This window comes from Vigna angularis, chromosome 5, assembly GCF_016808095.1.
Source record: "Vigna angularis cultivar LongXiaoDou No.4 chromosome 5, ASM1680809v1, whole genome shotgun sequence".
Taxonomy (NCBI): Eukaryota; Viridiplantae; Streptophyta; class Magnoliopsida; order Fabales; family Fabaceae; genus Vigna; species Vigna angularis.
Window position 1 is genome coordinate 3,603,290 of NC_068974.1, and position 27,638 is coordinate 3,630,927.

Here is a 27,638-nt window from a genome sequence, read left to right on the forward strand (position 1 = left end):
TAATTCAACTCAATAAAATCAGCTCAATAAAATAAGATTTTGTTTGTACCTGCTGGGTTAGTTTCTGTTGTTGGCACTATCAGTGCATGTAAGTTTTATCTTAGTGAGTTATTTGCCAATAATTGTTTTTACACTGAAAATAAAAGGATTGTTGATACATGAAAGAGCGTTCTTCTAATAGTTGCGTCTTAATTAGATATAATTACGAATCTTTTACCGTTGTCATGGAGAAGTTAAATTATAAATTCCACCAAAGTTTTTTTATAACAGTTTCAAAATAACCATCACTAGAAGAGATTGATAATTACAGTGTTTCTTTATCCTAGTTAAGGTTATGGATTTCCCCAGATAGAGTTACAAAGAATGAAGAAAGTAAAAAAAAGTTAATAACACATAGGTATTATTACATTGCTATACTTTCTCACTACTATTCCCATTTAACTCATCAAGGTCAATCGAGGAACAAATTCTGCCAAACCTTGCTCTAGTGTTTCGATCTGAAAAAGCCAAGATTAAACAATCTCTTCAATCTCCTAGGGATACCAATGAGCCTACCAGATTTATGGTGAGTGGTCGATGTTGCTGCTTGCAACCCTGCAAGCAAATAACTAGTTAGAATGTCACATATAAACACGATTCATTAAGATAAGTGAAATTATGTGTAGATAATGTTTAAAGACTTTCAAATTTATAGGAGCTAAAGCTGAAAGAAAGTAAATGGAACTAAAATCAAAAGTTTATGTTTACAAATACAAAACAGTGTTTTATTGAAAATACCATTACCATGGGAAGGGCCATTAGAGCTCACAACAGAAGTTTTCCTTGACCAATACTGTTGGAACCTCTGTTCTGCATATTCTCTGTACTTAAAGTCAATTTTATTTACATGCACCTGCATAAGGAATTCAGAAGATAATTATACCAAAATATTTTACACTCATTTGGAAAATCTGCTAGTTAGAATTGTCGTTTTGGAAATTTAATTTACAATATTTTAGACTGTTTATTTCAATAATCTGACTACAATTTGGTCATTCATGAGTGTATTAGTGCAGATAATAAGAACATGAAATGTAGAATAACCAATGCTGAAGTGAGAAAGTGATAGTTACCGAAATTATTCCCCAAATGCCCCACAATAGATGGCTTGCAAGTGCATACTTCTCAACTTCATCAAGCAATTGTTGTACTTCAGTGTCACTAGGTTGCTCACCTGTGTCATAATGAAAACATAAATAATTCACTGGTTAATGAGTTGAGTTGACATATATCTGACTAATATTTCTCATTATGAGAAGTGATAGCTAACTAATAACTAATATTTCTCAAAATAAAAAGGTGTTTTCCAAATCAATAATACTAGAATCTATTGGGATTTTTAGATTAGTAATACTAGAACCTATTGGGATTTTTAGCATAAATTTTTTAGAAAGAGATTTTATAAATGTGATTTGAGTATAACCAAGTGATTGATTCTACTTGGAAGATAGCAAAAGCATAAAAGGAATTTGGACCACTTCCAATCCAAAAACTTAAACAATGAGTTTGTGTTTTCTCAACTTTTTCATTTTAATTCAATATGGAGACTTACACTTCAAAAATATACACTAAATATTATGCAAGAGAAAATTATGGTGATGATAAAATGTCACTAAAATATAGTTTAAAATAATAAGAGAGTTAGGTTAAATAAAACTAATTCCACAAATGCCACCTGAGGAACTGAAATATGCTTGTACAAATCGTTGACGCTCCTCCAAATCTAACAGAAGAAAGAACTAAATTTGTTAATTGTTTGGTGAAAAAAATGAATGAGAAGAAATTGCAGAGTTCATTATTCACAGACCAGGGTATTTAGTGAAGTCAAGAACATGTGGGGTATCTGTGTGATAATTGGCAGCCATCTCATTGAAGTGGTTTGCTATATCATATGCCACAGGATTGTAACTTGCATATTCATAATCCTGTTATAAAAGTAAAACATTTAGTATTTGTTATAATACAAAACTTTACATTCTCTAACCAGTTTGAACTACAACAGTAAATAATTATTAGATAGTAAACAAAGAGGGACTCACTATAAGGGTGACAGAACAGAACTCTTCATCAAGCATTATGTTGCCATATTGCAAATCGTTGTGACAAAATCCTATGCATTGCTTAGTTCCTGTTAATTCTTGTTCCAAAGTAGATATTTCCTTGTCCAAACTGTTCAATTTAAATGCTTCAACATCTTCAGGAGAACTCAAGCGTTTGGCTTCCTTAAGCCAATCTCTGAAGCATTAAAATAAATTTATGTTAGAAATGATCAAATTGTACTGATAATAACATGTTACTGAAATGAATGAAATATGACTCAGATGTTAACCTCAATTTGAAAAGATCAAGAACCTGTGGTTTTTCATAAGAACACATACCTTAACCTATCCCAAAGGTTCACAGTCTTTGGAACAGGCATATCAAGATCATGAAACTCCTTCATTTTGGCTGCTATAAGAGCAGAAGTGGATGGATCTCGCAGATCAGATGCTGATAATGTCTGTTAAATCAACCACAATGTATCAGCTTGATCAAGTTCATATATGAATGAAACAAATGACTAAACTTTACAAGTATGATTTGCAATGTTGGATCAAAAGGGAATGTGTCAGTTGTGTAACACATATTGATTCAAGAATTTGCATTCATCAACTTGTTCATGATAGCAATTTGCAGAAAGATACTGTGTTATGACAAAAGACGAGGATGAAAATAGAAGCATAAAGTGAAGATGAAATTACCCTTGCGTGGATGAATTCCTCAATACGACCATTATCAAACCTTCCTAGCAAACGAGGCCCTTGTCCACTCTTTGACATAAATTCAAACGTCTTGACCTCAACATCCCTATCAATGAAAATAGCAGTACCATCACCATAGATTCGTACCAGAACCTTTCTTGAGGATTCTCCTTCTGTTGTCTTCCATTTGATCTGGAAAACCTCATTTGTCATTGCCCCTTTAAGAGGGATTACTTGCAATGCATTGACATCGATTACATTCTCCCATTTAGCTGCCAATGATTTCAGTATCTCAGTTGCTTCACTAGGAAGACAATATTCTCTTTCTTTGGCAGAGGTTTCTTTAGGAACTTCTGTGCCCTTGATTGCACTACTACTTGGAATCTCTGCATGATCACCACTAACTACATTTTCTGCATCAACAGCTTTGTTATTCGATGGATTTTCTGTGGCCTCTTCTGCTGTCCCCAGAACAAAAGTCACCATTTTTACTTCAAGAAGCAAGAATAAAATATACTACTTCCTTTTTGTTTGATTCTTTTAAACCTGGAAAAACAAGATAATACCCAAAAAAAAAATACAATTAATGTATATACACACATAAGTCATAATATATATATATATATATATATATATATATATATATATATATATATATATATATATATATATATATATATATATGTTTGTGTGTGTATGTATGAAGATTTTTCGATTTCAACATTGAAACTGGTAAACAGCATAGGCTTTCACTCATTTATGTGTTTGGTAAAAATGGGTTCATTGTTTCACCGGTAAGCGAAAGATGTTAAACCATAAATAGATTAATATAAATAAAAAAGGATAATGTGTGTTTTAGGCCTCTTAATTTCCATTTAAAATTAGTATTAAATTTTAATTTAAAAAAAGGTGCATTTGATTATCTCATATTTTTTTATGATTAATGATGTTAATTATGTCTAATCTCAATATATAAAGTTTTATGAAGTGGATGAAACCAATTATAAAAAAAATACAAGGATTAGAATTATTGTTTTTAAAATATTTGCCAAGACTACTCACATTTAAATGTGAGTAGTCTCTATCTAGTGGATTAGATAAATAAAAAGAAATGTCAAACTCTAATTTTAAAATAGAAATTCCTCTATTTTTTTTTGAAGTTCATTCTTCCATTTAGAAGAAAGAGTGCACTTTAAATCTCGTGTTAAGATCAAAAGATATTATTTTTATAATTTTTATATGTAAAAATAAATAAAATATGAAAACAAATAACATAATATCTAAAACTGAAAACATAGCCGAGTCTTCTCAAATTAAAGGTTTCAAATTTCCCTATTATTTGTAAAAGAAAAATCCAATCAAATCCTTGAATATCTAGCACAATATTGATGTTATATAGTAGGCAGAAATACATTTAAACATTTTTAAACTACAAACTTATAAACATGTTAAGAATTACAAGAATTTAAATAATAGTTTTAATTGAACCAAATCCAAGCGTTTGATATTGTAGATTTATTAAAAACAATTCACCGTTTAAAAAAACTCTTCGAATCACATTTTCTGAAAAAGACCTTAAAAAGAAGTGAAATTGTTGCAACAGAAAGAAGAAAGCCAAAGAAAAAAACCTCAAAAGGAAGGACAATACGTACGGTGGCTGGTGTCTTCACCACCGGGGAAGAAGAGTAAAGACTCACAAAGATCCTGTGATTTTAAAAGGACGAAGAAAAGAGGTTTATATACCATGTTTCCACCTCTAACGACTAAAAACTTGGATGGAGATGAAAGGAGGGAACAAGAGTGGTTAAAATTGGAGGGTGCTGAATGATTGTATTTTTTTTTTAGCAACGGTATAAATAGATTTTGCTACAATTTCACTGGAATTTTTCTTCAAAATCATTCAAATTGTTTCATATAGATCATTTCCTCTAGTCACCATGAAAGAAGGTTGTTTTACCATCATCCCCAAAATCTCCACTAGTATATAGGATGTAAAATAATTACATGGTGTGAGATAAAAAGAGATACTAAAATCAATCATCCATTTTTACTTTTATAAGGTGAGATTTACATAATCATCTTTATAAATAATGATAATTTCATCGTCTACTCAATAGTAACCCTTTTATCATCCATTCTATTGTTATTATTTTCTCTATTTCTTGACCTATTAGAGGATCCACACTCTTCCGACCTTATAAGAGATTGACACTACTCTTTACCCAAAACCTTAAGGTAATGAGTTAATGGATCTTCCCACTTATAAACCACTCTACTTTCTCATTTCTCTCCAATGTGAGACTTAAACTGACTGACAGAAGTGTTAAATCAAGGGGCATTTCCATGCACCAGCACATTCAACTTCACACACATAACCCAACACAGAATACATAGAACATGATTTCTCTCAAAAGTCCACACAAACACCGTATTATTGCTCATTTCATAGAACTTTTTATCCTTGCACACAATGTTCCTCACAAAGTTAATAACGTATTGTTATTAATTTAGTGCTCTTCAACGAACTGTTTGATTCTAGCCATAAGAGCATGCGTTTGAGCACCGGTATTTGGGTCCATGTCCACTGCAATTTTGTTGAGATAGAAACTATGAGTCACTCCTTCGTTAACAAACAACTCCACATCCTTGTTGGCCTTCCGCATGGCTTCGTAGTACTCCATCTCTGTATCAAAGATCAAGTCCATCTCCGCCAGGCACAGCAGAAACGGCGGCAGTTTCAGCCCGCTCAGCGGCGGAGCGCTGTCACCCATGGGGCACGCAATGGGATGGTCCTTGGTTGAACCCAATGGCAATGCCAAGCTCATGAACTTATCCACCATGTCCAAAGTCAAAAATGGAGATTGTGGTTTTTCCAACTCTGACCTGCTCCGTGTCGACCTCATCATCCCCGGATGAATAGGGATTCCTCCAGCTACGCTTATCAGCTTCAGTTGTGTCTTCCCAGCTCGAGCTGCCACTTCATGCACAATATTTGCACCGGAGCTATCTCCGATCAGAAAAACACGACGAAAATCACCGTGTTTTTCAAGCCACGGCTCTTCCGTTTCTCTTCCAGCTACATCCTGTAGCCAGAGAAGAGCAGAAAACCCGTCGTCGATTGCTGCAGGAAGACGATTTTCTGGAGCACGGCGAAGAAAACAAGACACAACGATGATTCGAGCTAACCTAGCAAGTTGTGAGTAAAACTGATAGTACATGAACCAATCCGGTTCACTTATGCAAAACCCGCCACCATGAAAGTGAAGAAAAAGGGGAAGCTTCTCCTCGTTAGAGACTTTCTCCGGCAAGTAAAGTCGTACACGGAGATTGTTGTTCGTGACAGTATCACGAACAGCAACTCCATTGATGAATTCGTGGTGGGCAGGAACCGGTTCGACCATGAATTTAACCTCTGGTGGACCGGTCCATGTTCGGTCTACCGAACCGTCATCGTAGACTCTAAGCCAACCCGACACTTCATCAACGAGCTTCTTCTGGTTGATCATGATTGTGGTTATGGTTATGTGATGAGTGAGAGTGAGTTTGTAATTGTGTAGAAGTGAGTGGTGTGGATATATGCTTATATAACGCATTGAAGGCGGTTTTGAATGTTTAAGGAAGAAGGAAAAAAATAAAGGAAAAGTGATGCATGAAACATGTGTTCATTATCAAGGGAAGTTTCCAAGAATCTAACGTATGAAAAGGTTTTATGGTTTCATGACATGTTTTACTTTGCAGTTTTTTGTTTTGCATATGAACAGACAATTCAGGCATAAGTGAACATAAATGCAATCATGCAAACGTAGAAAACATCTTTTTTAGTAAAAAGTAAGTGGTAGTGTAATTTATGGGTGTGAAAGTATATTTTTTGTAAAATAAATGTGAGAAAAATTGTTTTCATACTCATGTGAACAAAGGTTATTTGATGTTTTTTAGAAAATGTGAAGAAATCAATAAAATAATAAATTGATCTGGACATCTTTATGTAAATTGTTTTAGAAAAAGGCATAAAGAAACAAAAAGCTTGGGACATAGCCAGACATCTAGGCCATACATATATACATATTTATCTGGTTTTGTCAAGACGAAAAAATTATTGGAAAGCAAGCCCTTACATACCAAGCAATAATTTAACACGGCTAATGCACTAAGTTTAATAAAAAAAAATTATTTTTCATGAAAAAATGTATTATCATTTTTTTGTTAGAGAACTTCTATTTTTTTTTTAATTAGGAAAAAGACATATATGAATAAAGTATCATAAAATTTACAACCACAAAAAAAAAAACCTAAAGGCTTACCCACACTTATATTTATATATATTTATATATATATATATACATACATATATATACATATATATATATATATATACATACATATATATATATATATATATATATATATATATATTATATGCAAGAAAGTAATTAAATTATATTAAAAGCATAAAACTTAAAATCTCGTATTTAATCTCATATCATTCACCCATATGGGAAGTTGGAGATGAATTCTCAAAATTAAGTTAACTAAAAAGTACACTTTCTTTATAATTGAACAGGAGCTTAGATGATGGTAAATTTTCGATCATAGCTTCGTTAAGATTATATTATTATGGTTAATCATCATATATGAAGTGTGATTTATTTTGGAATTCGAGATTGGTCACAATTTTATTATTAAAAGACATGTTGAAAAATTAAGGGGTAAAAGTATATTTAAAATGTTATTAACTTTAACTCTTAATAAATATAGGATAATTGCGTGTATCCTGAATCTTAAGTTTGTTGAAATAATATTTTTATAATCAACTATTACAGGTATTATCCGCTTTTGAGTTTGAAACTTTGATAATTTTAATTTTAAAAGATATATCAAAAAATTGAATGATTTATGTGTATTTAAATGGGTTTTGACATCAAATTAAGTGATAATGTGAAACTATTGGGCCTATTAAAACTTTTTTAATTTAATAGAACTTTTAATTTAGAATGAAATAAAGAGGAGGAGAAAGAGAGATGTTATCTATGAGCATAACAAAAAAAAAAATCTTGTAAAAAATGTCTAATACCCTCTTGGTTCCAACTTTTTGTCCTCAACCTTTTTTCATGCCAATGCAGTTCTTAAATTTTGTTAAAGAAAAATCGTGTAGATTTTTCCATTAAATTTATAGTAACATAATTTAGAAGGTGTTAACGTGAGGATTTGCTTATTTTAATGTGACAATAAAGGTGGCTAGGTCTATACAATGTCATATTTCATTAACGGTCATGATGTCACTCTCTAAACGGTGAGCACCAATTAATAAAAGACATTACATTAAATTTTTTTAACAAAAATAGGATTCCTTAGATAAAAAAGATAAAGAACTACATTAAAGAATTCAAACAGAAACACTACTAAATAAAAAGGCATAGCATTGGGCTAAACCTTTTCAAACTTGTGTCTTTCTGTTAACTTAGTTTTCTTATTCATTAACTCGCCAAACGCGGAAGTTATAAAAGCAAGAACATGATATCAGCTAATTACGATTGGAACATGATATCATAATGAATTTTTTCGAATTCTAATCTTAATTTTAATTTTTGTTTAAGATTTTGTTAGTTTTCAATAAGTTTAACCAATGATAAAAATCTACTAAAATTATGTTACAATCACTTTTCTCAAAACACGTGTAGATAATGATTTCATACATTGAGAGTGACAATATTTGCCACGTGATGTCGGCTAATTTTTTAAAAAAAAAATTAGTGTAGATAATACTTTTTTCGTAACATATGATTATCGTAAATCTATTTACATGTTTTTTTTATTTAAAAATACATTATCTTTTCTTTATTTTAAATTTGAATAGAGATAATTTTTAATATAAAACAGAATGGAAATAATCTATCTATAAATAATAAATCATAATTGTAGGGAGGGACAACACACATAAATATCTCCACACTAATAAGATATTGTCCACTTTGGGTCAAAGTCTCATGCTATCAGTTCCACTTTAAAAGGTTATTAATTAAGGTAGTTTATATGTATATAAACTCATGTTTGTATCTTATTTTGTTCGATGTGGAACTTTGTTTGTACCCAACAATAATAAGAATTTAAAATTAATTAAAAATTAAAATTAGACATATTTTAAAAATAAACTTAATGAATAAAAAGATAAATCTATATAAAAATGTATCAAGATATATTCTATCATTTATTTACATCTACAAGTCATTTTAACTAATAATTTCACCAACATTTAATAAACTAGCTTAGTCATTTTCAAATTTCGCGTATGATATTAGTTTTCATGTACCAACTAATCTTCACCCATATGCTAATTTTCTACGTACTTGACTAAGGGTAATTATATATTATTTTCTTTTTTAAACTATTGACTTCGAATCATTGGTTTGAAAATTGGATAAATTGAGACCTAATTTCTTTGTTGTCACGTCTTTTTTGTTGGTTCTTTGTGCTTCTTCGAATTTGAAACTTAGTTTCTTGTGTTTTTCTTCTTGTTTCTTTTTTTTTTTTTTGTGTTTGGTCCATCGTCCAACCTAGCATTTAGCGCTTTTATTTCCTCCGTGTGCATGCTCCATTGAAACTTACCATTTCGCCCAACCTAGCATTTATCGTCGTCAATGTTCGTTTAATGTTTGAGTGTGTCTTCCTTTCCTTCATTCATTAATATGTGTTTGTCTCTCTTTTAGTGAAGTCCAACAACACATTTAAAAAATATAACCTCATTTCGTTGGTGTTAAAAAGTTTTGATTTGTTTTTTGTTACGGGGTGATTTAGTAATAAGATAATATATTTGGTCATTTCAGAGTTATGTTTTTTGATCATTTTCGATTTGTGCCAATGTTATGTGGAAGTTGTTTATTTTTATGATGTTCTTATTTCACTTTGTTGTTAATTTGTACATTGTTTTCGAATCTAACACAATTACTCACTTATTTGTTAATTGTTCACCAATTATTTTTCATTTCTGATTTAATAGTTTTTTTGCATAAAAGTCACCATATTCAACTACTTTGTGTTTATATATGACAACCTTTGATAACCTTTGTGATAGATATGAAGTACATTCTTAAAACCTTGATTGAATTAAATTTTGGTAAACTTGTACAAAATGTCTAACAACTATCCATTTATTTGTTTATTGCTCTCCAATTATTTTTATGTCTGGTTTCACATTTTTTACAAAAGTCACTCTATTCAACCACGTGGTAGATATGAAGTATATCCCAATAATTGTTCTTAAAACCTTGATTGTATTAAATTTTGGTAAACATGTACAAAAAAGTCTAATACAACTACTCACTTATTTGTTCATTACTTCCCATTTATTTTTTGTCTGGGTTGACATTCTTTTTTTCCAAATTAAGTTTATTCAACCACTTTGTGTTCATATATATATATGGCAATTGTAATTACCTTCCTTTAGATATGAAGTACATCTTATAGGTTGTTCTTAAAACCTTGATTGGATTAAATTTTGGTAGACATGTACAAAAAAGTCCAACACAACTTGTAAAACCCTTGAAAATAGTTGTAATTTAGATGCTAGATTTTTTTAGAAATATAGAAAATTTTTATGTATAAATGTTACAGTAAAATGCTACAATGAAATATGTACAATGCTACAGTGAAATATGTACAATGTTACAGTGAGAATACCTCGTGAATCATGTATTGCTACAGTACTGCTACAGGAAAAATGTAATACAAGCTACAGTACTGCTATAGTGAAATGTAGTACAACTATAATGTTGCTACAGTAAAATGTAGTACAACTACAATATCCTAACTTCAATTATAAATAGGGTTGAGGAAATGAAGTTTTCATAAGGAGAGTGAAACTAAGCAAGAGTTTCATAGAAAATAAGGAGATTATAGGGCTAGAATCTGAGTTGTAGAGAAGGTAACAAGAGCTTTTGAAGAGGTGCTCTTCATCCAAGAAGAAGAGAGAATCAGGGAAGAGGAACTAACCTTTATATGCCTTTATCTTAAAGATTTAATACTGTTATATGACTATACATGCCTTGAATTTTTGGTGTATATCTATGTGTTGGTTGTATAAATATTTATGCCTTGAATTTATGTGTTAGTATTGTTAATGAAAAACTATGTCATTATTTTGAATCTGTGAATAAGAAATTTGTTAAAAACTAGTTGAGGAACACTTTGGCTAGGAAAGACTTGAACCTTAAGTTGTCCATTGAGACACACCTCTCTTTCCTAAAAGTCTACTCGACGAATTTTTAACTTAATTCTTATTAAACATATTATGTACTGCAAATTTATTTTGTAATATACGTAATTGATATGAAATCTCTAATGGATGCATTCTATTATCTTGATATGTGAACTATAAAAATGTTGTGATAAATACTGAATCAAATTGTGAAATTTGAATTTTCGACCATGTTTCCCATTTTCGAACTTACCTTAGTAAACTTTAATTGCCAATTAGTCTACCGTTAGATCAATCTGGAAATTTAATATATGGTTCATAAAGACATAGTAATTAACTTTGGCCATCGAGATTTTTAATTTGAGGACTATACTTAGAGGAAGTAATCTTGTAATTTTGAACATAATGACTATCATTTTATTTCTATCTCTAAGTTATCTCGAAAAACTCTAAATTCCCACTTCGTTTACCATTAGATTAAGTTGAAATTTTGATAGATTATTCCAGGGATATATTACTATAAATTGACCACTCGGATTTGTAACTGGATGAATATACTTAGAGGAATCAATTCCGTATTTTAAAAAGAGCTGAAACCCACTTGAATATTATTCTTGAAGTTGTTTGAGTAAAATCTCAATCTATACCTAGTTAACCATTAGTTTAATCTATGAAATGATGTTTACTACTTGGAGTAGTATGAATATAAGGAATCATTAATTATGAAATGATGTGTACTACCAGGAGTAGTATATTTGGTAGAGTTGTCAAAACGGGTCACCTAGCCCGACCCGGCCTGACTCGGCCCGGCCTACCACGGGTTGGCTCACTAGCTCACTTAATTATATTTTTTTAAATAAATAAAAAATTGCAAACTTTCTATAATTCAAATCTAAACAAATTTTACTCCCAGCATGGGTGTTTAATTAATTTTGAAAATAAGAAACTTAAATAAATTTTTAAAGCCAAAACAAAATAATAAATATTTGTTTATAAAATTAAAATTAAATTTTAATAAAATAAAATTAGGTTGGTGGGCCAACCCGACCCACCACAGGTTCAACCCGCATGAGTCGGGTTTAAATGAGCCGGGTCGAAATCTGACCTGCATAAAAAAATACAATTTTTTCAAACCCAACCCGGCTCAAACCCGTGGTAGGCCGGGTTGGCCCGCGAGTTGTGACCCATTTTGACAGCTCCAATATTTGGGTTGTACCATAAGATAAGCAGAGTGACTTAGGAGGCTTATGAAAGCAGGCAGAGAGCGGTCTGACCATAAGGCTTTGACATAAACAAATTACTCATAAGTCTTACAAAAGCAAGCAGAAAGCATTCTGACCATAAGACTTCGAAAAGTAAAACATAGTATACTTGTAAGGCTTAAGAAAGCAGGTCCGATCATAAGGCTTCACGAGTAAGCATGGTATACTTTTAAGGTTTATGGAAACAAGAAGGATGATTTTGAAAGAAGTCAGGGAAAAATGAATTAAGTGCATCGGGATAATTGTGTTTATAAATTTTAATAATACATGACTGAATTATATTTTATGAGTAAGTTTAATGATTTTATGTTGTAGTTAGCTTACTCTTATTTTTTTTGTGCTATGATCATATAATTCTTGTTATGCGTGAGCAGATAATGTTGCAGTGCAGTTGAAAAAGTTCAGGGATGATGAGAGACATGCTGGGAAAAACTTTTAGGGGTTTTTGTAAAAAGAATAAATTTGTATAAGAAAAGCATGTTGTGTAAGATTTGTAAGTTTAATTTCGAACTTATGTTAAGTGGTGAGGACTATATCATTTGAAGTTTGTAAGTTTGGAATCATACTTTGGTTGAATTGAAATAAAGTTTGGTTGTTTAGATTAGATATCAAATAAATTTGGCTTTTAATCTAGTAATACCCTAAAAATATTTGGGGTGTTACACAACTACACACTTATTTGTTTATTACTCCAATAGTTATTTTTAATGTCTAGTTTAACAATCTGTTTGTAAAACAATCACCCTATTCAACCACTTTTTTTTTTGTAGATGATGTTTTAATTAAAACAAAAGAGAGGCATGTATCACCGGTTTCATTGTTACCAGTCATGCATTGTAAAGAACGATCCTAAGAATTGTAACAAAATATTAAGTTAAAATTTGAATTATACAACCTTCACCAACTCAAATCATCTCATCTACAACCAATTAGACAATATTCCCAAAATTCATCCTATAATCAACTCATGTAATTTAAGAATCTAACCACAATTCAACATATCACACTGATCACACAAATCAATCATTTAGTCAATTCACCATACAATCATAAAATAAACATTTCAAGGTATATATAACTTAAAAATAATGCAATTAACTTTTCTTACTTGACTAACAACTATGACTTTAACTAGCAAAATTCTTCTTAACTTGCAGGATTCTCTATTTACACATACAAACATCACAAGAACGATCAGGACATATTGTTATGATCATTGATCAGTAGATACTCGTATAAATGACTAAAAAGATGTATGCAAGTGGAAGAATGCTCATATGCAACAGATAAAAGAAAAATACCAAGAAAAATAACTGAAACTCAACTTACACAAACGAAGAAATTGATCGGTCCAAATTGAAGAGATTATCGCAAGAATCAATAATTCGATTTTGGTTCTTTAATTAAACTAACAAAGAGGAATAAGTCTTATAAAGAAATCATATAAGTCTACAAAAGTAGTTTATGAGACAATATGTGTTAAAATAATCAACCTCATTCATAATATTTATATTTAAATATTTTAATACTAAAATAATCAAATATCAATATTTTTAAGTCATTATCACTTCTAATTTTCAAATTCTTTATATAAAAACACTTTGCTTCAAAAAATTTAAAAATCTCTAAAGAATCATCGAACAAAATTTGAATCTATAAGGAATTAACCAAGCAAAATCGAATCTCCAAAACTTAAACATATACAATTTTCATTGAATAATGGAAAGAAACAATGAGACGGTAGTTGGCACATCAAATAGAGAGATTGAAGCAAAAGTGCAACATGTGAAATAGCAACCAACCATTCTCTGTACAAATCATCATAAAAAGAAGATAATTTAGTAACGAGGAACAACAAACACCACAAAACAAAAACAATAATAGAAGTGCGAGGGTATTGCAAATTCTTCCCACACAATCTTGCAATGATATTATGTTTAGTAAAAGTAGTTAAAAGTTAATCGGAAAGATGCAAAAGTTAGGTCAAAGTTGGAAAAGTAAATTCATGGTAGATGAAAGCTATTCAAATTTATTAAATTGAAAGTGTGTAGTAAAGTCATTTATATATTAAATCTTAAAATAAATAATATAATTTTTAAAATAAATAAAATGGTATAAAATATGTAGCAATACACTAATAAAATTAAATGTAATATCGTCTATCATTATCAATATTAATTTTCTTTTAAAAAAAATCCAAGAAAAGTCCTACACTATATAAAATATAAAGCACTGAAATAGGTATAGAAAATTAAAAAATATTCATGTACATAAAAAAAAGGTGTATGAACACTTAATATAGACTTAGAAATAGAGTAAAATTAATCGATTTATAAATTATATGATATGATAAATAGAGAAAATATAAAAAATATATATATATAATAGATATGGATAAACTAAAGAAATATATGTAGTTTTATTTTAGAAAATTATATACAGTGTAGAAGGTGTGGTATAAAATAACAAATTAACTCTGTAAGAGGGGTTTAACATAATACTAATTTTTTTTGTCGACTATTTTTCAAAAGACATATGTAATCAAATGGTGGTTTTGGAAATGTCTTAACGATAAGATTTTGCAAAAGGACTTGTGAAAGAAAAAGTTAACCCTGGAAATTTCAGTGATTTGGTATTTATGCTGACGTCAACTAAAGCAATCGTCATGGCTGATGGAAAGGGTGGCTAATTCCAAAAGTTACATCCCTTTTCATTATTGGTGTGCTCCATCTTCATATTAATTTTAATTTTACATTCTAATTTAAGATTTTCATTTTGAGCTTAGAAATGCATAATCTAAATTTTTTAGAAGGTGTAATTTAAAATATAAAATTTATATTTTAGATTATACAGTCCAAAATACAAAATTTATATTTTTGTTGTACATTTTAAAATACAAAATTTTATTATGAAATGAATTCAACTGATACAAAATTTTATTATGAATTTATGAATTCAACAATACAAAATATTTATGGGGTGTTTCATCCTACCTTTTCAAGACTTTCATCCAACACTTCCAAATTTCATATTTTTTTTAATTAACGAGATTTAGTGAAATTATCGTAAAAATGTTATTGATTATTATTATTATACCTTATTATCATATATATTAAAATTAGTATTTATGTTGTGTTTATGATTATGATTTGTGTTGAAAAATTAAAATATTCAATAACAAATGAAACTAATAAAACATATGTTTAATGTTCATAAATTAAAGGAATAAATTATCAAAAACATTGTATCGAATATAAAAACTTCCAATGGAGAATCATTGGATCTTGAAATTTGAGATCTAATATTTCTCCTTTCGAATTTTCATGTCTGATACATTGTTTTTTATAGTTTTTTTTTTAATTATATTATTTATAAATATTTATTAAATTATTTTAAAATGTTTTATTATATTATTTCTAAAGGTTTAATTAGATAATTTGTATGAATTAACTTAATTTATGAAAAAGTAAATTTATTTAAAATTGATAAATTTATTTAAAAATGTATAAAAATTTTAAAATATTTTACAAATTTATTTTAAAATATTAGTTCATTAAAATAATTTAAAATAAATATTAAATATTTACAAATAAAATTATTTAATTCGTAATTAATTTAAATATTTATATATTTATAAAATCCTAATATTTCATTAAAAAATATCAATATATTTTAAAATTATAAAAACAAGATATTTTAATAGTGACTGAAAATCTGATGAAAATATTATTATGCTTTTATTAAAAATTAATCATAGGGTTAAATATGTTTTTAGTCTCTAAACTATTGGTCGTTTCTGGTTTTCGTCCCTCTTTCAAAGTAAGGTACGATTTGGTCCTCAATCTTTAAAAAACGTTCGTTTTAGTCGAAAAAACGAACGTTTTGAGGACTAAAACGAGGACTAAAAACAAAATTTTGAGGACTAAAACGAACGTTTTTTAAAGATTGAGGATCAAATCGTACCTTACTTTAAAAGAGAGACGAAAACCAGAAACGACCAATAGTTTAGGGACTAAAAACATATTTAACCCTTAATCATATCTTAATGGACAGGTATTTTAAAAAATTTTGGAAATTTGAAGGTGCAGGATCAAATCTTAGAGGTACAGGTGAAACACCCAATATTTTTTTATTAGATGCAAAGTTGAAATGTATGAGGTGCAGGAAGAACCGTTTTACCTTTTTTGGTATTACAGCCCAAATCTTCCTTTATGAGTCTAGCCCAATTACAATTGGATGTCCATTGATCAGACCCACTCAACCTTTTTCTCTTCAGAGTTGCTTTCTCCACCACCACCAACTACCTCCTGCACCTCCCCATATCTTATTTGTCCTTCTATAAAACGGATGTCAACATCTGTTTCACCTTCAACGGATGTTAACATCCGTAACATCCATTTACATATTTTATATTTTAATTATTATTTTTATTTTAAAAAAAAAACTTTAACAACGGATGTGGCTACATCCGTTAACGGATGTGCACATCCATTTAATAGATTTTTAAAAAGTTTTTTATTTATTATTTAAATAATAATATATAAATTAAAATAATTATTATTATTTTATTAAATAAAATAAAATTAATTTATAAATAATTAAATAATAATTTTTAAAAAGTTAAATAATATTTATATATTAATTCAAAATATAAAAAATTAAAAAACTAAAAACTAAAAAATAAAAAAAGGCAACGCGCCACATCTGTGGCACATCCGTTTTAATATATTTATAACAAATTTTTTAATTATTATTTAAATAATAATACATAAATTGAAATTAATAATAATTATTTTATTAAATAAAATAAAATTAATTTATAAATAATTAAGTAATAATTTTAAAATAATTAAGTAATAATTTTAAAATAATTAAATTATATTTATATATTAATTTAAAACAAAAAAAATAAAAAAACTAAACTAAAAAACAAAAAAGAAACGGATGTCGCCACGTATGTGGCACATCCGTTTTAATATATTTATAATAAATTTTTTAATTATTATTTAAATAATAATACATAAATTAAAATTAATAATAATTATTTTATTAAATAAAATAAAATTAATTTATAAATAATTAAGTAATAATTTTAAAATAATTAAATAATATTTATATATTAATTTAAAACAAAAAAAAACTAAAAACTAAAAAATAAAAAAAGGCAACGGATGTCGTCACATCCGTTAACGGATGTAGCACGTCCGTGAAAGAATTTTTTCTTCAACAGATGTTGACATCCGTCGAAGAAAAGGAGTGGGGTGTAGAATATTTTAAAGGGAGTTGCTCCCTCCACCCCCACACATCTCTTCCTCCACCTCCCCAATTTTCTAAAATGCCAATTATATCCTTCTAAAATGACAATTATATCCTCAAAAGTTAAAATTTTTTATTTTTATTATTTTAATATTTTAATTTATTTAAAACTTCTGATTTACTTCTCTGCACCTCTTCCTCTCTTCCATTTCCGTTTACCTTTCTCTCTTCCGTAAAGCTTCTTCTCCATTTCTCCATTTCCGTTTATCATTTTCTCTTCCGTAAAGCTTCTTCTCCATTTCTCCATTTCTCCATTTCCGTTTATCATATATAACATTTAAAATTATAAATTTAAATATAAATTACTGTAAATAAAATAAACAAATAAAATAAAAACGAAACGAAAAAACAACGCTGCCTCTGGACTGATGACATCCTTCAACGGATGTCAACATCCGTTTAAGGCAAAACGGATGTCGACATCCGTTTCGCCTTAAACGGATGTTGACATCCGTTGAAGGATGTCATATGTGGCTTATTGCAGGTGGCAGAAGAACCAGAACTTAAACGGAATGAAAGTATAATAGCTAAAGTCCAAACTACTAAGTACAGATACTAAAATCAGGTCAATGATAATCACAAAATAAAATAATATATATATATATATATATATATATATATATATATATATATATATATATATATATATATATATATATATATATATATTAACTACTGGTTTAGAAAGGATTACATTACAGCTTGCATTGGAGTTTTGTAGGAAACGTTGTAGTGTAAGGTTTGTGACCTAACTTGAATAGAATTTCTATGAAAATCATAGTCAGGACCCATTGACACTAAATTTATCACACACTGAATTACTTTCTCTCCATATATCATGCCTCACAGTAACTGTGTATAACAGACAAGAAGAACAATACAAAAGAAGGGAATTTGAGTAAACACATAATTACAAAGGGGTGATCATTTAAATAGTCATTAATCATATAATAATGCTGATACAGAAATTTTATATTGCAAATAAGACCTGTTGACAGGTTTCATGCGATCATTAGCCTTTCGATTTTCTTAGTATTATTTTCACCCTTTCAATAATACCAATTAGTCTCTTAATATTGTGAAAGTGGAAGAATATTCAAACAAATGAATTCCGAGGAAAAGATTAAAATAGTTATGTAGGACATAACAGTATAATAATAGTGTAAAATAATCCCTGGCCAACATTCTGAAACAGCACGGGATTGAAGGGAGTTGAAACTTCGTTAAGGAAACAGTCGAGGACAAAGTGACTTGATATTAGTGATAGAATCTGTATCAAAAGACCGTATACAGAAATTGTATATGCTTGATGCATGCCTGTGGTCCATTTTCTGGTGTCACTATTCACTTTTCTCTATTAATTTACAGTCCACCATTATCAAGTGGCTCATTTTATATTGCCACACCTTGTTTTAGAAGCAATTAACAGTACAAAAAGTAGGATCCACGTAACACGACTTTGCCAACAAAACTACTAGCTACCACTGGGAAATACCATTTCATCGGTTAAAAAAATCATGTTTCAAAAAGTATAATATCATAATTTTCAAACCAAAAGTATAACATTTAAAATTATAAATTTAAATATAAATTACTGTAAATAAAATAAAAACGAAACGAAAAAGCAACACTGCCTCTGTACGGATGACATCCTTCAACGGATGTCAACATCCGTTTAAGGCAAAACGGATGTCGACATCCGTTTCGCCTTAAACGGATGTTGACATCCGTTGAAGGATGTCATCCGTAGCGTTGCTTTTTCGTTTCGTTTTTATTTCATGGCTCATGCAAGGATTATAGGCTTGGATATTAAAAGGATTATTGGAAGTATGGGAAGACTTTAGGGTTTAGGATTATAGGAAGGATTATGACTACGTACCTGAAGAGGAACCACGACAAGGACACTACACCATAAACGCACTGCACCACCTACTGTACCGAGAACAAGAGGAAGATTGCTTGATAATTCTTTTCACGATCACCAAGCTTTGCAGAAAAATATTTTACTCATACAAGGAACTACGTAGGTTATCAGTTAAATATGTTATAAATGAATAAAATTAAAAAACAATAATTTTAAAAATAAAATTTTACTGAGGGGCAAAATAGTAAAGGAAAGGTGGAGGAAGGGGCAAAAAAGTAAAGGGGAGGTGGAGGAAGAGATGTGTGGGGGTGGAGGGAGCAACTCCCTATTTTAAAATATAAAGGATAGTTTGGAATTTTTAAAAAATGTAGTGGCACAGGAAGCAAAGTGGGGTGGTGTAGGAAGTAACCCTCTTTTCTCTTTAGCTTCTTTAAACTCATGTTGAGTTTCCAATTCATTATAATCTTCAATTTGACTTAGTCAATACGAATCATATCCTATTTCGAAAAGTTTCCATAGTTCATTTCACTTTCTCTTCATTTTACCCTATTATGTTAACAAAAATATCATTTAAAATATATGAAAAATGAAGAGTTTTTATAGCATAAAGTATAAATAGTAGAGTCAAACGATATTAAAGGCAAATAATTCTGACGTTGGAGTCCAAAGGCCTTTTCTTTTCTCACCCCCTTTAGTGCACTTCGCACCCCTTTATTTTCTTATCAGAACAAAAGAAAAGTAGCTCTTCTGCATGTCTCTTGTTTCCAACAACATAAAAATAAACATGTATTTTATGCACGTTAAAATGGTATTTCTATTATGATTTTTTCAATACAATCGTATTTCTATTATCTAAGAATTTTGTCTCATTTGTTATTACTCATACTAGAAGAATAAACAAATGATTTAATTAACTAATATTTCCAAACCAATATAAGATTATGATCAACTAATTTTGGAGGTATAAATTTTAAAATAATGTAAATTCTTATTTATCTTATTTTATTAAATTAATAAAGTAATATTAAATTAAAAAAATATTTTTCTATTCCTTCTGTTATATTTATTCACAGAAATAATCACACTTTTTTTTTCTTTCAATTTCTTCTCAATCAAATCAGGAAAGAGAAGTTTTTTTTTTATCTCCCCTTCTTGATATTTTCTTTCATATTAAATAAGCAATAGATCAGCAAATTTTCAAATATTTTCATTCATTCTACTTTATTTTCTTTACACTTCTTATAATATCCAAACATAGTATTTAAGTTCCAAGTGTCCCTACACTTAACCCTTTTTAGAAAGGGGGTTAGATCAACATGATAATCACATCTCAAATAGAAAGGGAGTTATCGTTTTTTCTGATGAAAACTATGATAGATAAGGGGATCTAATTGTCATGATTGATATATATATATTAATAATGAAGTTTTTCATTTTCCATTTATAACTTCTTTTAAAATTTTTAAATAATAAATTTATAGAATTTTTATTTATATATTATTTAACTTAATTGTATAATTTCATTACAATTCACATTTTTAACTATCTCAATTAAAACTAACACTATCTCTTTTGCATTTCACACGCCTTTGTAGAAATTATCTCTTTAGCAATATCAAAATACTCTCCATTTATTTTAAAATATATACTTAATTTTCAAATGCCTAAAACACCTTATCTACAATTAGGTAAAATAATGCTCTCAAAATCGGGTCGGAACCATGAGTGAATTTGATCCACCACGAGTTTGGATCCAGTTGGGTTGAGAAAAACGTTAAAATTTCGATATCGGCCAATTTTAAACTCAGCTCACCCGGATTGAACTTGTAGTGAGTCAAAACCAATCCACTTAATTTTTCTAATAAGTATTTTTTGATGAATTAATCATTTTATAAAATATTTTTGAAATGGAGGTTCGCATAAAATTATTTTTGTATGGGATATTAGGCAACATGGAAAATCCACGTATCTATGCTTATTAACTTAATTTTTATACAAAAACAAATTTGAATCCCTCTGAAGCCATTACAAATTTAGTTGAGGAGATTGTTATATTTTAATTTTAATGAAATCTTAAAATTAAGGACTAATATTACATGTTTAAGGACTAATCTTAAAAACGACGTAGCCTCGCCGTTTGCCAGATCAACAAAAAGTTGACAGCGTCCATTTTTAAGGACTAATATTACATGTTTCAATGAGGACTAAAAACTATCAAAGTTTTGAATAGGGACTAAAACCAAATAGTGTTGATTATTTAATAAGTTAACTTAATTTGAAAGTAGTCAACAATCTCAAAGTAGTCTCCATTTATTTTATAACCACCCAAATGCCTATTTACTTCAATTTCATCATATGATAACTTAAATTAATTATTATAAATACAAAATATAATTTACATATTTAAAAGTATTTCAATATATTTACATTTCAATATCTTTAATAACAATATGCATTTTTTACCACGAATTTTGTATAAAAAATAATATTTATCTTGTATAACGCACAAGCTAAAATACTTTTAGAACCTAAAGAAAAAAGAATATGCCAAAATACACGAGAAAATGATATCAACAAATGTTGTTAATGATTTGATGATAGTGAAGGAGTTATTTGACTGAAAAATTTTATATACATAATGTAGAACAAAGTTTAGAATGACAAGTTAACAAATAGTGTTTTTCTTTTGGAAATGTCTTTTTTAACAACTCTTTTTTAACAATTTTTTGACAACACTGAGGTGGTGGCTTATGATGGGTTGGTTTCAAATATTTTTCTGAAAACAAATTCAAACAGACCAATAAAGCAATGACATGTGGCCCATTGTCAAAAAATTGTTAAAATTTGTTGTTAAAATATCAGGATCCTTTTCTTTTTTAGGGTCAAGGTCCCATTTGAAGTCCTCTACCCTATTCAACTTTGCCTAATCCTAAAAAATCTTACACTTGCACATACTCCCACAACTTGAGGTTCAAAAATATTCAATCATTAGAGGGGGCACTTCATATTATTTAAGATTTCTTTGTAGTTGAACATGCTATGACCCAAGTGCTACAAATAAAGCTCTTTAGTCCTATTAGGTATACACTCTTTTCATATATTATCACTCCTACTTTGTTCATACATATGTATTAACATAAAACGTTAAAGTATCTTTAAAGGTGTTCATAGAATCTCCTTCAAGATCCTACACCTTGCTCACTCACCACCAACATCAACATTGAGAACCTAAGAGAGACACAAAAATCGTTAGACTTGACTCCATAACTTTGATGAACTAGAAATCGTTAAATAAAAAAATATAGTACTATGTATCTCCAATAGTTTCATTTCTGTGGGTGGTTCAATGATAATTTTAACTCTACTGATTTTTTTTAAAGCCAAGATGATTTGAATGTTTAACTTTTTTTTAGACTGAGGTATTTCACAGACTTTAGATGAATCTTTCACTTGTAACTTCATCACTCTTGAAACTCTTGATTTCTCTTCAATAATTATTATATGCGAAAATTAAACTCAGTTATCTGTATTGTAATGTTCAATTATTTTTTCGAAATATATGTTTGGATAGAAAATTTAAAATATTTTATGAAAAAAAAAAGCTATTTAGATAAGAATTTAAAAAAAAATCAAATTAAAGAGTCTTATGAAAGTAATTTGATCATAATGGAAATTTTAAATTTTACGTAAAAGTAAGAATCCAAAATTTCTTATGCTCTCAAATTCATGTATTATATGCCTTTTTTAAAAAAAAAAACAAACTTTGATTGAGACTTGTTGACTTGAGATATTGTTATGGTGATTACTTTTTGGTCAATATGAAGTAAGATTTCTTATTGATGTTAGTAGGAGTTATGTTTTATTTAAATTGTTAAGATTTTGTGTAGATTACTCTTATTTCTCATTTGATATTAGTAAGGGGTTTTCTTGGTCAATGTCGGGAATAATTTTTTTTAGTGTGAACTATATTTTTCAATTGACATTTCTAGGTTTTTCTTTTGTCAATGTCTACAATGATTTTCTTATAATTGACACCAAAGTTATTCTTCGTAAATAGATTGTTAGAAATTTTTTGTTTCAAAATACTGATTAGGAAAATTTTTAGCCAATATAAATTAAGATTGTTGATATTTGTGAGAATTTTTCAACTATCAAATACTAGTACAAATTTGACTTTTGAAATCTTGTTTCAAACTTATAACAAATCAAACAAATATTCATCTTAATTCACTCCATTACTCCAATACTTCCCTTTTATTTTAAGATTATTGTGTATTTGATGGTATTTTTAATTACATTTTCCTATTTAAATTATATTTCAATTGTATTGTGTTTCTATATTGATTTTAGTTGGCGGTGCAATAAATGTCATAGACATAAATTGTTTGATTAAGTAATAAAAATGAGAAAGATGATTCTAAATTGGGATAGAAGAAAGATTCTAATTATACTAATGGTTCTCACTAACAATCGTTGTTGTATATAGTAAAAAGGTTTATTTTTAATGATGACTCAATCATTCACTGATTAGAAACCGCCCACAATTTTTTTTCATAAATCATCATTAAAAACTATACTAAAATTTTCCCTTCTCTTATAAAATATAGTTAAAATCTTTTGTATCTAATCAGTTCTCATCCATAATATTTGACGTATTAAACAGTGTGTAGCTAGAAAATTACTCACAATTTAAAATGATTTTACAGTGTCGTTTGATAAAAACTCAGTGAGCAGTAAGTTATTGCAAAATGAATTTAATTAGAATTTAATAAAGCATTGACCGTTCAACTATAAAAAAATATAAATAGTAATGTACCTTTTAGCAATCTTCTTATTAGTAATATTTTATAAAAAAAAGGCTTAATACCTTATTTTGTTTCTAGTTTCGTTCGAAAATTAACGTCGTTTGTACGGATTTAACGGAAAGAATTTTATTAATATAAATTTTATTAAGTAAGGACGTAATTGGCGTATTTTTAAAAGATGAATTAATTTGACATTTTCGAACGAAATTAGGAACAAAACAGGGTATTAAGCCTAAAAAAAATTATAAAATACATTGAAGACCTAACATGAAAAAAAAAAGTAGAAAGATGATTTCTAAGAGGATATTGTAAAGGAAATAGAAATGTTAAAAAATAATTTGTCACATTGTTGGTAATGCTAAAAGCCAAAATGCAGGCAAAAAGCTGTAATAAAGCATGAACAGCTATTGAGTTGTGAAAGGTGATGTCCCAGACGTGGAGGAATGAATCTTTGACCACAACTTTTGAACTTTTTGAAACGTATAGAGTGAGAGTGTGATTCATGAAAAAGAAAAAAAAAAAAAAACTTTCTTTTGTGTTTCTTTTTGAGAAGATGATGAAGAAGAAGAAAAGCTTAATGGGCACCAAGCACCAATGGCATATTATAATCATATTTATCAAATTGCTCAAAGATAAGTCGGAAAATATGTACTGTAAAGGAACTTTATCTTCTTTGGAGCCATGGAAGCCAACAAATTACTGGTCTTGCATGAATAATTAACTAATCACTAAGGAATTATTAATTATACCAAGATTAATTATGAAAAATTACAATTCAGTTCAAGTTAACAATCCATTAATATCGTCGATTCATTTTTTTATGATAAATGTAGTGAAATTAATTTATATAAATTATACGAACTGACTGGCGAATTTAAGATTAAAAAAAACAGAATTAACAAGTACGTAATCTCATTAACGGTAAATTAAATAACCAGTTATTTAAACCAAAATAAAAAATATTTTACATAGTTAATAAAAACAAATATTTTAATACAAATTTAATTCAAAACCTCTAGATTTACATATATACTTAAAATATAATTAAACCCAAAATTTACTAACTTGATTGATTCATTTTATTTGTCACATTGGATCAAGTTGAACTCATCCTTTTAGAAGGAAACTTATAGGGATAATAAATTCCACTCTTGTTATATATTAAAACCTTGTTATATATATATATATATATATATATATATATATATATATATTAAAATCTAACTATAAATTTAAGTCTCATATTAGTAGTTAAACATTTTATAAATGTTTGCAGGCTCATAAATATATTATTTTAAAATATTGGATTAAGAGGGATATTATGTAGATAAACTCAAATTTAATTAGCTCAAATTTTTTTAATTAAATGTTCTCAAAAGACTTATAATTAGTCTTGAAACATAATTTTGGTGAACTTACCTAAACTTTCTAAATAAATAAATAAATAAATTGTATATATTAGTCAAATAAGGAAAGGAGACAAATTGGGAAAAGGCATTTAATCTTGTTTTACTTTTCTTATCAGTGACAATGTTCCCATTATTAATGCATTTACTTTTTCACTGGCTCAGTTTGTAATTTACACTATACACTTTCACCATCTCATGACAAGGATGGTTCTTATTTAGCTTTAGGGCCACATTATATGTCTCCATTGTTTTTCAATCTCTCTAAATTTTGAAAATAGAGAGATACAAAATATCAATAAAAAATTGAAATTTTTTCCTAATGAAATTATGCTTAAATTGGTGCATAATATTATTAATTACAAATAATTTTTCTTTACCTTTTTCTTTTAGATTTACATGATTTTAGATAGATTTTTTTGCTGATTACTATTTATATATTTACATCAACCTTTTACATGAGATTATCCACGTTTTATTCGTTTGAGAAATGTGAGGTCATTTCACTCCTTCCTATACTTCTTTACTCTTAATGGCTTATATATATATATATATATATATATATATATATATATATATATATATATATATATATATATATATATATATATATATATATAATTTAACATGAACTTTATCTTTGGTCAATAAATTCACAATGTAATTATTATAACAATTACTAATGATTTGGTTTTTAAAATTATCTTATATGTACGAAGCATATAAAAATGTAATGATAATTTTAAAAATTTCACAGTTGATTATTAAAAAATGGGTTAAATATGTTTTTAGTTCCTAAACTATTGGCCGTTTCTGATTTTCGTCAATCTTTCAAAGTAAGGTATAATTTGATCCTCATTCTTTTCAAAACGTTCGTTTTAGTCCTCGAAAACTAAACCCTGTTTAAAAATTTGGTTCTCATTTAGCAACAAATGAGGACTAAAACCAAAGTTTCGAGGACCAAAACGAACGTTTCGAAAAGAATGAGGACCAAATTATACCTTACTTTGAAAGAGGGATGAAAACCAAAAACGACCAATAGTTTAGGAACTAAAAACATATTTAACCCTTGAAAAATTGAAGCCTATTTTACTGTATGTTTCAATTTTCTAAACAATTGATGATTATAAGTTGGACAAAATTTTCAAAATTTTTACTCTTTTAGTACTGGAACAAGCTCTAGTGTCTTGGAAATCGAGACCTATAATGTCTTTGCTTCAATTTTTGAAGAATCGAAAGTTAATGACTGACTCAAATTTATTTTTTTCATTAAGATCAAAGTTTTATGTTCGGTTCCCAAAGAATCGAAGTGGTTCACTAACATTTCAAATTTGTTATTGAGGTCAAAGTTTACGTCTCAATTATTCGAAAAATTAAAGTCTACTTTTTTTATGCTTCAATTTTTTAAATAACCAAAACTTAAAACTTTGTCTAGAGTTAATTTTCATGAAAGTTACCGTGACTTTCTTTTCATTTTGAAACACAGGAAAACACTAGAAATAGAAGGCTTGAATAGTGTTTTAAATTTTTTTTGCAAATAGTGTTTAATATTACTTTGTAGGGGGCAATATGCAATAACAGTTAAACATTTAGGTTTAAAGAAAGTGTTGAATGAAAAATGTGTTTAGACACAGGTAATAAAACACACTTTGATTTTATACTGCATTTCTCCAACTAAGCTACGACCAGTTTTTCAGGGGTTCCACTAAAAATGAATTTAACCACTCGTGATTTACAAACTAACCAAACTAGTTAGACGAGTTTTACCACTATTGATATCAACACTAGACCAACTATCTAGAACGTTAATCCCCGTTAGGTTAAACTTTACAAGTGTTTAAATTCACTTTTGAATCTAAAACAACAAAGTGTTTTTGAAATCTTACAAGACAGAAAATAACTATCTTAGAGAGAATATGAAATCAATACAATGAACTTCTAAAAACTTGTAAAAAGATATTTTTAAAGACGAGTCTTAAAAGAAATAGCTTAGAGAGAAGTAGTGATCGTATAA

At 28.3% G+C, this 27,638-nt stretch overlaps 2 protein-coding genes across 2 annotated transcripts; both read right to left on the reverse strand.

Moving 5' to 3' along the window:
* Positions 1–317: 317 nt before the first annotated feature.
* On the reverse strand, positions 318–4,477 carry LOC108321517 (probable choline kinase 2). Its single transcript, XM_017553288.2, has 9 exons — positions 4,433–4,477; positions 2,781–3,326; positions 2,418–2,539; positions 2,079–2,274; positions 1,847–1,964; positions 1,715–1,762; positions 1,113–1,213; positions 784–892; positions 318–594 (listed from the first exon to the last, which is right to left on the reverse strand). The coding sequence occupies exons 2-9, from the start codon at positions 3,264–3,266 to the stop codon at positions 485–487; spliced, it is 1,290 nt and encodes a 429-aa protein (XP_017408777.1). The 5' UTR covers positions 3,267–3,326; positions 4,433–4,477; the 3' UTR covers positions 318–484.
* A 409-nt stretch (positions 4,478–4,886) lies between these two features.
* On the reverse strand, positions 4,887–6,317 carry LOC108321524 (probable carboxylesterase 17). The gene has a single exon (XM_017553295.2). It carries the CDS (start codon positions 6,284–6,286, stop codon positions 5,288–5,290), a length of 999 nt encoding a protein of 332 aa, XP_017408784.1. The 5' UTR covers positions 6,287–6,317; the 3' UTR covers positions 4,887–5,287.
* Positions 6,318–27,638: the final 21,321 nt, after the last annotated feature.

Coding starts and splice junctions, on each gene's coding strand:
- LOC108321524 (XM_017553295.2), bottom strand. CDS start 6,286: ATGATCAACCAGAAGAAGCTCGTTGATGAAGTGTCGGGTTGGCTTAGA.
- LOC108321517 (XM_017553288.2), bottom strand. CDS start 3,266: ATGGTGACTTTTGTTCTGGGGACAGCAGAAGAGGCCACAGAAAATCCA. Junction 1,965..2,078: donor TCTGTTCTGTCACCCTTATA/GTGAGTCCCTCT, acceptor CTTTTATAACAG/GATTATGAATATGCAAGTTA. Junction 893..1,112: donor GCATTTGGGGAATAATTTCG/GTAACTATCACT, acceptor TTCCTTATGCAG/GTGCATGTAAATAAAATTGA.